This window comes from Lissotriton helveticus, chromosome 10 (assembly GCF_964261635.1).
Source record: "Lissotriton helveticus chromosome 10, aLisHel1.1, whole genome shotgun sequence".
Lineage (NCBI taxonomy): Eukaryota > Metazoa > Chordata > Amphibia > Caudata > Salamandridae > Lissotriton > Lissotriton helveticus.
Window position 1 is genome coordinate 93663087 of NC_136071.1, and position 13009 is coordinate 93676095.

The window sequence follows — 13009 nt, forward strand, 5'->3', positions numbered from 1 at the left end:
CGGCATCGACCGCTTGCCGTCCGTGACAATCTACTAGAAAAATACCGATAACCACAGTCTGCCGGCACCGTCCGCCATTATTGAAATCCTGTCACGACCAGCGGTGAAGTTGTTATATATAGACTTCCACAATTCGATTTCGTCTACAGTGTACCCGGCCGGGCACACTGTAAGTTGTTTTATCCTTCCTTATCACGCATGTGCTGCTAGTTGTGTATTTACACACTGAACGATGTCCCCTAATGACCAGTCCTGACGAGACCCTTATTCTTCCGGGTCGAAACGCCGTCGACGCAATTGGGAATGAACCACGCAAGACAGTGCCTAGAAACATAGATAGCCACTGTACTAGATAATTATTGTATTACTGCTTTTGGTCAAATTCCCTTTTCTGTATATATCCCCAGTAGAAACCTGTAGATACTCACTTATTGTCACTTATTTACAATTTGGTTCTCACTAAAAAACACTTGGGACACACTGCACTTACTTCACTTTACTATGTGTATAAATTGTATATTATTGATGAAATCAATGTTTTGAAAATACAAAAACCTTGATATAAACTACATGTATTATGAGTTGTGCCTTGCTTCTCCCTTTGCCATCCCTTGTTAAACCCCCTAATGTTTTTTGAAAATTGCTATTATGCTTTGTATTGACTTTGCAAACATACAAATATTATACCGCAGGAACCATTGTTTTCCCTTGATAAACTAAGCGCCCTGGTTCCGTTGCGAGTAGGGTTCCCTTGTTCTTCCCTTGTACCAAGAACTAAGACTGTCACTTGGGGAGATAGATGCTTTACCAACGCTGCAGCCAGACTTTGGAACACGCTTCCATTGGTGATTAGATCTACACCGACATTGTTACAATTCAGAAAGCTGTTGAAAACATGGTTGTTTGATCAGTAGCTCCACTTCCCCCCCATTACTTCTTATAATTAAAACTGCATACTGAGCTTTTTGAGGCACTTGTGAGTCTTAGCGCCAAGACGCCTACGGGCATATGATGCGCTTTATAAATTTCAAAAATAAATAAATAAATAAATATGCTTTCATCTGAAGAGTTCATCCCTGGTTTTCTGAAAAATCTCTTCTGGGCGTATGCCTCTGCCCATGTGTACACTTTGTCGAGTTCATAATTGATAGTATCACGCTTAAATGTATGTAATTTCCGATCGTGCACTTCCTTTGCATGTTGGTCTAGTCTGGTGTTAATATCATTAAGGATTTTGGACCAATCTTCCGCATTCGTTTCATGATTTCCTCTTGCAAGTTCTGAATTTCCGTGGATAGTTCTCCCCAAATGCAGGATAATTCTTCTATTATCAAAAAAATCAAGTCCAATGAACATTTATTCAGAATGGCATACCAGCGTGCCATGAATGATTTATTGAATTTAAATAGCTTGGGTTTGAGGGCGATTCAGAGTCCCCTGGGTATCCTTTTGACCTTGTGATACTCTATCAGGATTGTGGCATGTAACCGTTGGTTTATTTCTTTGGGCATCGTGTATTCCAGTTGTTTGAGTAGTTGTTGAACTGTTCCAGGAGTGGTGCTAAATGTTCTGGGTTCATGTATGAGTGAATAGATGCTTTCCGCATCATCTGAAGATGGTGGGGCACCAGCTTGGAGTCATGATTGACAGACTCGTCATTGAATTGGGATTGTGGCATCGGTGACATTGCTGGAATGGAAGGAGCAGGGGTGGAAGAAGGCACCAGTGATGGAAACAGTCCAGATCGGGTGTCGATCTAGAGGGTCTGGCTGGCGTTGGGGGTGAATCTGCTGGTGGTAATCGAGTAGTGGGGGCCCATAGTTACACCAGTAAGAGTCAGCGGGCCAAAAGGGGCATGCATGTTGTTGTAAAATTCTTACGTTGGGCTGGTGTTGCACTGGCTCCAGGGAACTCGGGGTAGGGCCAGAGGGCCCAGACACTGGCTCAGCAGGTGGTTTGCGGGAGTGTGGTCTAGAAGCAGAGCGTTTGGACAGGGAAGCCTAAGAATACTTCAACTTCTTTTTTTGCTTCTTGGACTTACCCGACTTGGAGAAAGAGGTATTGAATTGTGAAGATGATCGTCTGAAGGAACTGCTCCAGGAACGGCCTCCCAATCACCCACGGGAGCAGCGAGGAGCCTTCTTCTACCACACCGCCAAGTGCTTCAACGCTTGCTCCCGAATCACTTTCGGCTTCATGGGTTTGTAGTGGAAGCAGGCCTTGGGGTAATGGCTCGGCCCCAGGCAAACTAAATGTGAGTCAGAGATAGACATCTGTCGGTAACATTCCCCACACAGTTTGATGGGAGACCTATCCCTAGCACACAGGGACCAAAGCTTTAAAACCTTTTTGAAAAAAAGACGAGAAAATGTTGGGGGAAAAAAGAGGCAAAAAAAGACAGAGGAAGCTCTGGCTCCGAGCAGTTGGCGCAGAAAGAGAAAAACGGATGCCAGCGTGCAGGTATGGTGCTTATATGGTCACAGCAATGTCACTTCCGACAGGATGATGCGGACTCGGCCGATCGATGCCACCTACCGGTGCGTGCGTAGAGTTTCTGCTCACAACTTTCGGCATACTGTCTGATGCCTGGAAAATATTCTAAGGTGGAGAATCTGCAGTAAGAAGTCTCTATCAGAAAGAAGCTTTATAAAAAGAGGCTGATAATAGGTCTTGAAGCACCACAGTCCACTGACATTTATTAACGAATATATTGGTCTCTCTTCCACCAACCACTCCCAGAAATCCCAACAGACTAAGGTTATTCTTTCACAACCTTCACTCAAAGTCCTCTTCTCTATATTCATAAAGCCACACTTTCTGACTTGTAAATAAATAAATCGTAAATCATACGTTCTTATATAGCGCCTTTCACCGTAAGGTCTCAAGGCGCTTGCTTTGGGAACCCGTCCTGGCTTTTCCCTGCGAGATAACCCCTACTGGGCATCCCCAAGGTGAAAGCCAGGCATCCCATCGTGGTGGGGCCGTTGTGGAGATTAAGCAAGCTATTGCCCAGAGTTGCAGAGTGCGAACCCATGATTCGAGTAGGCGCAGAGGCGAGAATTATCTAGTCCGTGGACATTTTTGAGCTCAAGACCCTGCCGCGTCGGGAATTGAACCCTGGTCCCGGGTCTGACCTCTGCGTCCGGGTCTGCCTCCTCTAACCGGTGAGCCACACTTCTCCACTTGTGAATGTAACTTGAGATTAGGGAGACTTCTAAGCCTGGTCAGTGGAGTTCACTTTCTGTAGACCCTTCCAATCACGGCTACTAATTCTTTGCTTGAGTGCTGTTCCAGTATTCGTTATCATTTTTAGAACACTCTCAGCAAACACAGCACTAGCCTCCTCTATCTCTGTAGATCTCAAACCCTCAAATTTCCCCACATCCTTCTGCTAAAAATGCTGGTTAGTGAACTATTTTATTTTGGTTAGGGGTATGTTTTCATTTACCATGGCTCATTGTGAGCCCACACTTAAAGCTATGCGCTTTAATGTCTCTTGTGCAGACATCATCATTGTGACAGTAAATAGCATTCACAACAAGGCCGGTAAAGAGTGCTGCTGCAGTAGTGGCTCCAAATGCCAAGGAAAAATACTAAATACTATCTCCAAAGGCTGCTGATGCATCTTTTGATGTTCCCAATGCCCCTCAGTTGTATTGAAATGTCATATATATATATATATATATATATAGGAAAACATGAGGCAGGCATCACAAGGTATTGTCGTCATCGGGAAGAGATTACATACTCATGCCTGTTGGGTCACAGGTGCTTTGCGTGGTACTCAGGACAGTTATAAAAAGGCATCAGTTTCAGTGTGTGCATTGTCTACGAAGGCGTAATAGTAGACAAGGGGTATCCCTGTGCATAGCCAACTAGGGAGGAGTCAAAGTGCTTCCCATGACTCAAAAGACTTTCTTCGGGAAAAAAACAATTTGCAAATGTCCAAGCCTAACACTAGATGACAGGAGTATGCAGAGCATATGCATCTACAGAAACACATGCTAGGAACTTCTCAGCTTTCTGAATGTGGGAAGAGGGATAAGATTAGGTACAAAACCAGTTTGTTCTATTTCTTATTACACAAGCAGCCAAAACACCTTTTGTTCTAGAGTTATTTATGCACTAGGTCTTTTTTGTTACAAACTTTATTACAATAATCATTTTCTTTTTTAAAGTTTTGTCTGAATGCAAAAACAATGTTATCAGTCTCCAGTGCGCATTGCCCAACCCACAGAATGGATTTGATCTGAAATTTGCAACAGCGCCAAGATTATGAAATAGGACTCCTAGTATTGATAAAAGAAGGTTGGCAGTGGTTGTGAGAATGTGAATATTACAACTATGTTGTTACATTGCCCCCTTGCTTTTATCCTCATGTGGAAGTTAGAGAACATACAAGTTTTCTGATGAGTACATTTGTTGTTTTTTTACTACGATAGATCAGGGTAATGATCCCGTGCTGCACAATACCACAGTGCAATTTTTTCTAAACATAAAAAAAAAAAATGTGTAGGCTGCCATGTGAAAGTTATATTGTTACTTCGCTTAATATCTGATGGAAATGTAAATACCCAGAGTTACTCGCTGTTGGCCGAAAGAAAAGGCCAAATTGACCTGATCATGGTCCAGGATGGAACCTCCGTCCTCTATACTTTAGTACATCACAAAATTAATTTTTTGTAAAAAAAAAAATCAATTGGAAGATAACACAATGGAAGTAGTTGGGGTGTTCAGATGATCAAAGTAACACTGATAATCAAAACGCACAAGGTCCTCCTAAATTCCAGGGAATTCTATTATTAGCAACAAACACATACCACATAACAGAGGGCACTGTCTCAGATGGAAATTAAAGAATTTCAGCTCCAACCAATGCTGTCAACACACTCAATTTGCATAAGCATCACACATCTCTTTTCAGGGTTCACCAACAAGGAAGAATTAGTTAAAACTTTATTACACTTAAAAACAGTACAAAAAGTTGGGTAAAAATACAACCACGATTTTTCCGCTTAAATCCAGAGATCATGACAGTGGAAAGAGGGCTTTTTTCTTAACTTGATTTACAAGATAATTTGCGGCATTAAAAATCGTACCTGTCAACACATTTCATGAAAGTCCTCAAAATTAAATATATATAACCAGTTGACCAAAGGCTACAATTTGGTACTCGTGTATGAACTAAGGAGTGCGTGTTTATAAATATATAAATGCATTTATTTATGTAAGATTAAATCGGAGATCTAATAATTGTTTACTTTAGCTATAAGCAGGTTGAATGTATGCAACCGTGTGTGTATGGAACTATCATGGTACTGGTATGTGAGTTTACGTATGTGGCTATATTAAACATACACTTGTTTATTACCGCAGAGCGAAAAATCCTCTGGTTGCTCACTGATGGTGCTGGCCTTGATTGCACTGCAGACGGAAGTCCATTATCAGCAGTGAAGGCTTCCCCTATACACCCAACGGATAGGCATGACCAGAACCCTCACATGTGTATAACTGTACTCATTTCTGGACCATTCAGCCAAAAGAGAGCGGAGAACGAATATGGTGGTTTTAGTGAATTTGACACCTGCCCACTGGGAAATAGAGACCCATCACTCGTTTCTATAATATCATAGAGCAAGCTGCACAACAGTAATAAACTCTGATCAGGCTAAATTTGAGTCGGATTTATAATGGGTGGTCGGAGAATGGAAAGGAAAACTGGTAACAGTAATAAACTCTCCTCAGGATACATTTGAGTCTGATTTATATTGGGTGGTCAGAATTGGGTGGTCGAAGAATGGAAAGGAAAACTGGTCCAGACCATTTATTAACCTTGTACCAAACATGAAGGAAAATGTCTGTAAGGCCTGATGTCCAAATGGCTGATCACATCTTGGAAATCCTCTACTATGAACCACCTGAGCATGAATCAGGGACCCATGATCCCTGTTAAAGGTTTTGCACAGTGTAAACAGGATCCCAAAGAACCACTTATTTGAGTAATCACTCAGTCACTTTCCACATTTTTGCCAAACCAAGTATAAGAAAATTACCAAAAAAACTAGCTCTGAAGGGGGTACTGAGCAGAGCTTAGCAATGCTTAATGGCCCACCAATGCCAAGGCCTGCAAGCCATATCCACTCCCATAACTATTTACATGTTCTTGTTACAAATGTCAGATTGTTCACAATAGTAAAGAACACCGTCCCAAAAACAAACTGTTCCAATGTATACATGTTACCAATAATTTAGAGCACTGAATAATGTGACTGCTGCTTCAAAGGACAATGCCCATTGGGCACCCAGCAGTGTGTACAACACATATAAAAGTTGAGCGCATAAAACTACATTGAAATAATATAAAATGTTTAAAACGGATTATAAAAACTTTTCTGAAATTCACTCATTCACTAAGAAATAATTTTACAATCTAGGAAGCACCCCATGGTAGAGAAGGAAAATGTTACTAACTTTTAACACTTAGTTCGCAGCTTTTAGTGCTGTAGATTCACAAGCAGTGCATTTCTTCCCGCTTCTAGTAGTTGGGGTACAATAAGCAGATAAAGCATAATCTAACCTGCTAAAGGGCCTCTGTTGCCTAGCATCATGAGGGTTCTGCACTCAGAACCTTCCAAGTCCACATAGTAATTCTGACCCCCAACCCCTAGATGCTGAAAGTAATGCACAATATGTATTGCAGAACAACACCTGCTGTAAATAGAAGCATGTATATGTTGGAAGTTTATTTGTGTCAAAGTTTGCTTTCTAAACCTACCTAGTGATTGCAAATACATGAATATGTTGGTGCAGGTTTTGTAAAGGAACTGCGTTAGTTGGGTATTTGCATAAGGCTGACCCTAGTGTCCTGTTGAACAACACATATTTTTCACTAAAGTGGTGTTTCAGAGACCGATGCATGTGTAGGACAATAGATATGGCAACCAAATATAACCTAAATAAGATATATTTGCTATCTTTTCAGTGACTAACAAATCACTACGGATGCTATAAATTCACAGGTTTTTAATGCGATGTCTTATCTATGTACAAATAAACTTTATTAAAATCTGTACCAAGTCTATAAAACGGGTTTGAGGATTCAGCTGCACTGGCCATTCTATGATGTTCTGCCTTATCTTGGAGTTGTTTACCTCACATTCTTGGCTCACTAAGTCAAGTGTTTTATGTTCTACCGTAGAATTTGCATCTAAGTATCTGCACTGATCAACCCGTATTTAACGGGCTATCAAATTATTTAAAAGTGTCACAAGTAAGAGTGCAAGAAAGACCCTTAAAATGGAAACAGGCAAGAGTGGCTGAGAATGCCATCAGTTTTTAATCAAGAAGTAGCTCTTCGTCAGCCATAGGGGGGAAGGAGTGCTGAAGCGGAAGCATACCAACTGATCCATTATCCACAGAGGCCTAAGGTACTTAACTATTTTAGTGAACATCACCCCACAGGGTTGCATTAGCTGAGCACCATGGCACCAGAGTGGACATTTTCCAGAGACATAACTAGACCTATTGAGACAGTAACAGAGAGTGGTCTCTTCCATGATATAGTATTTACTGACTTGGGACCTCACTCATATGGAAAGCTGGGGTCTCTCCACATATATCACATGCTGTATTGGGGAGCCCTGTTAAGTCAGCCAGATTTATATACTATTAATGTGTACAAACACATATCAGATGCTCTCTAAGGGTGTGGAGCCTGCTACAATAAGCTAACATTTGGCAGACGGCACTTATGTTGGTGCGCATGCTCGGGCCTATCTGAACAGGGAACTTCATAACTTGTTTTTCATCAATTTTAATTCATCTGCTGAACATTCCTTACTAGCTGCTTCCAAAGTTGCATCTTTCTACGAAGACAGTGAGTGGCAAAAATCATAATTGAATGCCAATTTTGTTTTGTGGTTACAGTCAGACCACTGGATGCCGTGGTAGTCCTTTGGAGCAGTATCAACACACCCCATTTTATCTCAGTCAGTAGAAACATGTGATTGTAGCCTAACAAAACTATTATTTATGAATATAAATGGCAGATACCTACATAACTGTGTAAATATTAGAGTTTAAGCAGACAATTTTAAGCGTGCTTTAACACACATTACCAGTGAGCTTGAAGAAAGAGGGTGAAAACACAGGACTGCAATTTGTAGTTTTAGCACATGAAAATGAGGATTTGCAATAATGAGAATAATGATGAGGGTTGCATGTAATAACTAAAGTGTCACCAGCAGGGCATGCTTGCACTAGATATACTTTCAAATTACTTTTAGCTATGGTGTTTTTGCCCAGGGTGTAAAAGTATGATCGCTGGTCTCCATGATTGCACTTCTAGAGCCCTCCAAGCACGTTTGCGCAAGCGTGATGCGGTTGCAGTGTATGCGCAAAGCAGCACAGTCCAGTCGGATAGGTCTGTTCCAAAGAGGTGATAAGGCGGTGTTTGCATTGCTTGGTTTCCTCTGGTCTCGTTTTGGCGTTTATCTGACACCATTTCAATCTGAATCCGTGGAAGGCTGCAGCTGGGTAAAAAGCAGCACCTCAAGCTGGCACTTATTAGCAGCAAGGTAGTTTTGGCCAACAAGATATCCATGGTTGGACTGTGTGCACAATCGATGTCCGACTGTCCTATTGCACAAGTATAGCCGCTGGCTTCAAAACAATGCCATGTTCATTCTAGCAATTACAGTCAAACTGAACATTCCTCTTCATTTGATTAAAATAGTTTTGGTGCTGTGAGGCATTTGTCTTTGGCCTGCTCCACAGTCTCTTGCAGAAGTGGGTGGCATTTTCAAACTGGCAGATTATGGCACCCAGTAGAGATCCTCTACAGAGGAACGCCTTCGAGATGACCGCGACGTGTGCAAATACGTAAGATTCAGCTGTCTGTATCATAACTAGGCCCACCCACTGAAGGCAGAGGAAATTATTTGGTAACGGAGTCTGAGGAATGGTAGGTCAATGTCTATTAGCAGGTCCAAACCTGAAGAAAGGGACAGTGAAAGAAAGGGCATTAGTGGAGAATAAGTCTGAGAGAAACAGCACGTCACATCAACACAGGGAAAGAAAGCTCGATACACAATAAAAAAAAACCTCTGTACACCCATGGCTCATAACTTAACCTCTCCTATCTGCTCTCCACTACAAGCATGTTTTATCTCTCAGCTGCTTCCCAGGAAAATATGCTTCATACCTTTCCATCTATCAGAAGTCCTCAGCCTAAGCAGATGTCTCAAACTTCACCTCAGTTGACACCACAAACAGATGCCTTGTACACAGGTGTCCTAAACCTTCACTTCTCAGCTGGCCCCACATACAAGAGGTTTCATAAATGTAAATCCCCTAGCTGCTGCTGGCAACAGCAGATGCCTTATGCCTTCACCTTTTAGTTGCCCCCATGTACAAAAGGCACAGTACACCTTCTCTCAGCTAGCCACCAACTATAAGAGAAATGTCATAGGTTCACCTGTCTGCTGGCCACAGCAACTCAACTCTTCACTGTCCCCACTTGCAATATCACCCATTAGCTGTCCCAAACTGCAGCGGATGTCTCATGACTTCAGTCACTCTACTAATATCAACAAAAGTTCTGTGACACCGTCCCGTCTCAGCTGTCTCCATTCACAACAGATCCCTCTCAGCTTTCACCTCCCAGTAACCTCCTGTTACAACAGATATCTTGCAACTTCATCTACCTCAGCCGGCCCCAGCAACATATGCCTTATACCTTCACCTCTTAGCTGTCCCGGCCTGCTGCAGATTCTTCATACCTTCACCTTTCAATATCCCCAACTAAAATACATATCTCCTAACATCACCTCTCAGCTTTCCCCAACAACCACAGATGCCACATCACATCACATTACAGCTACCCTAACTACACCAGATGTTTTAAATCTTTACTGCTCACCAGCCCCAACTACAAGACATGACTTGTAGTGTCATCTTTCTCAGCTGTCTCCAGCAACCACAGATGCCATACACTTTCACATCACAGTTACCTCACTACATTGGATGTCTTATATCTTCACCTCTCGAATAACCCAATGGCAGATGTCTCAACTTCACCTCCCTCTGTAAAACCCAGTCAAAAATGACTTATACCTTCACTACACAGCTGTCCCCAACTACACAAGATACCTCATACTAGCACTCCAATCTATGTCCACAACTATAACAGATGCTCAACGCCTTAACCGCTCAGCTGCCCCCATCAACAACACACACACCCTAACCTCTCTGCTGTCCCCATCAACACATACCCTAACCTCTCTGCTGTCCTCATCAACAACACACACCCTAACCTTTCAGCTGTCACCATCAACACACACACACCTTAACCTCTCAGCTGTCCCCATCAACAAAACGCACCTTAACCTCTCAGCTGTCCCCATCAATAACACACACCTTAACCTCTCAGCTGTCCCTATCAACACACACTTTAACCTCTCAGCTGTCCCCATCAACAACGCAAACCTTAACCTCTCAGCTGCCCCCATCAACAACTCACACCTTAACTTCTCAGCTGTCCCCAACAACACACGTCTTAACCTCGCAGCCGTCCCCATCAAAGACACACCTTAACCTCTCAGCCGTCCCCATCAAAACACACACCTTAACCTCTCAGCTATCCCCACCAACACACACCTTAACCTCTCAGCCGGTCCCAACACACACCTTAACCTCTCAGCTGTTCCCAACACACACCTTAACCTCTCAGCTGTTCCCAACACACACCTTAACCTCTCTGCTGTCCCCCTAAACACACACCTTAACCTCTCAGCTATCCCCATCAACAACACGTACCTTAACCTCTCAGCTATTCCCATCAACAACACATACCTTAACCGCTCAGCCATCCCCATCAACGACACATACCTTAACCTCTCAGCCATTTCCAAATACAACACGTCATCAATTCTCAGCTATCACAAACTACAGCATCTCTCAGCTATCCCAGCTACAACAGACAGCTTGTACCATCACTTCCATTGATATGCTTCAACTACAACAGATGCCTCCACTTTACCCTCCAGTTGTCTGAACAACAAAAGAAGGTTCACACTTTTAACCATAAGCAGTCCCGAACTGCAACAGATGCCTCACAGCTTCACCCTCTCAGCTGCTGTCCCACTATATACAACACCTTATGTCGTCATCACTCGCGTCTCCCACTGAGGAGAGGACTGTCCCTCATAGCAAATGTCTCACCCTCTATCTTTCTCTCTTGTCCTTAAGAACAGTCTTATTCCTTCCACTCCACGAGTGAGACATCACTGCAAAGAATACTTCATGCGAACATTGTCTCTCAAAATTGCCCGCAGTCAATAGTTATCACAACAGCAGAGTCATTTATTACCTCTTTCTGAAGCAATCTTTGCTGCGAGTGACGTCCACTCTCCTCTGACTTATAGCCTAGAATCCCTAAAGGGGCCTATTGTTCCTTCACATCAGGTCCATCTTAACAGCACAATCTTTCCGACCTCTCTCTCAATAGGCGATCACCTTCACTCAACATGACAGGTGTCTGAACTGCACAGTAGCTAGTCATTTGGTTGGAAAATGACTCAATCTGCTGCTAGTATAGTTCCCAAGTGCAATTAAGATCAATACAAATTCAGTGTTTATCTTGTTTACTGAAATACTGGCATACTAGCAAAAACAAGCCATCAAACCTATGGCACTCGTGAGGTGGTCATTTTGTCCAAGTTATTAGTTTGCATTTTACACAATGGAAACTGAAGCAACTCTTGGTATCTCCAGTTTCCCAGAAATACATTGCAACTATTATGCAGTGGCCTCATCCACACAGTATAACCTATCCCCTTACCTTGACAGTGCTGTCCACAGCCCCAGAGAATAGACGCCCACGGGAGACAGCAAGGGCAGTGACACTTCCCTGGTGACGGAGCAGAGTCTGGGTGCAGATCATGTTGTCCATGCTCCAAACCTATGGGATTAGGATAGAAAGCTAGTTAAAAGGGATAGAAAGCATGATTGTGACTTGCCAGCCAGGATCAAGCCAGCCCCGAGGCCTGTTTACCTCATCCATGACCAAACACAAAACTTTCTTACAAGCCAATCACAGATCCATCATAGGACCCACATCAGCAAAGCAAGTAATTGGCTGTACCCTGCAAAATGTTTTCTTTTAGATTACAGAGATAAAAGGACTAAAGAAAAAAAACGTAATTTCTTATTATTTTAAAATGTATATTCATAAACCAACCACCTACTATATCCCTACTAGACAAGTAGCACAATGTGTTTTTTGTAAAGTGTATTTAAATGTTTTGTGAAGTGCAAGCTTGTGGCAGGAGCCACTTTGAGTTTTAACATTAATTACATCTGTACAAAGTAACTGTGCATCCATTTGCCTGCTGCAAAGGGGCACTGCTAATCCAAGCCAGAGCCAAATATCCCATCAAAGACATTTTTTCAAGAACATTCCCTCTTTATTAAGGAGAGAGAACACCACTTTTGAATGGTGGGTGGAGGAGGCCATAAGGTAATGTTCAAGTTGTGAGAAGCAAAGTTACTTAACTGCAATCTTAGGTTGCTTCACCTACTGGGGCTCTTCATTGACCCTCAAAAGTATTCAATAGAATAGCAATTCATCCCAACAAAAGTTTAGCATATGGGCCCTGGACTTCCTTCAGGATGTCCATACAGCCCTGCGGATTTTTCAAATAACCATCTTGTATGAGCTCAGAAGACAAGGTACCAAATTCAAGGATGGTAAGTTGGGGGTGCAGGATCTGGACAAACTTTTGGAGGAGTTCCAAGCTGCATAGAAGTCTCACATGCAGTCACACTGGTAGGTGAAGAAGATCAGTGAACCACCACTGGTGTGACCATTTTAACAATAAGAGAATAATCTTTGCTCAGGAGTCTGCCAGCATGGTGATGACCGACGTAATCAGGGGTATCAAAAGAAATGCTTGCAAAACCTTCCCTGACGAGTTGATGAAAACGTATTCCATTTTGTCCTGGTGAGTAG

General features: G+C 42.6%; 1 protein-coding gene across 5 annotated transcripts in view; it reads right to left on the reverse strand.

The window, feature by feature from the left end:
• Nucleotides 1–4943: 4943 nt before the first annotated feature.
• Nucleotides 4944–13009, reverse strand: part of TRAF7 (TNF receptor associated factor 7) — a 196337-nt gene continuing 188271 nt past the window's right edge. For all 5 annotated transcript variants that reach the window (XM_078664845.1, XM_078664843.1, XM_078664844.1 and 2 more), the window contains 2 exons: nucleotides 11840–11959; nucleotides 4944–8992 (listed from right to left, as the gene is read on the reverse strand). In XM_078664845.1, the coding sequence (XP_078520971.1) occupies nucleotides 8978–8992; nucleotides 11840–11959 (135 nt within the window). In that variant the 3' untranslated portion in view covers nucleotides 4944–8977. The remainder of the gene's footprint in view (nucleotides 8993–11839; nucleotides 11960–13009) is intronic.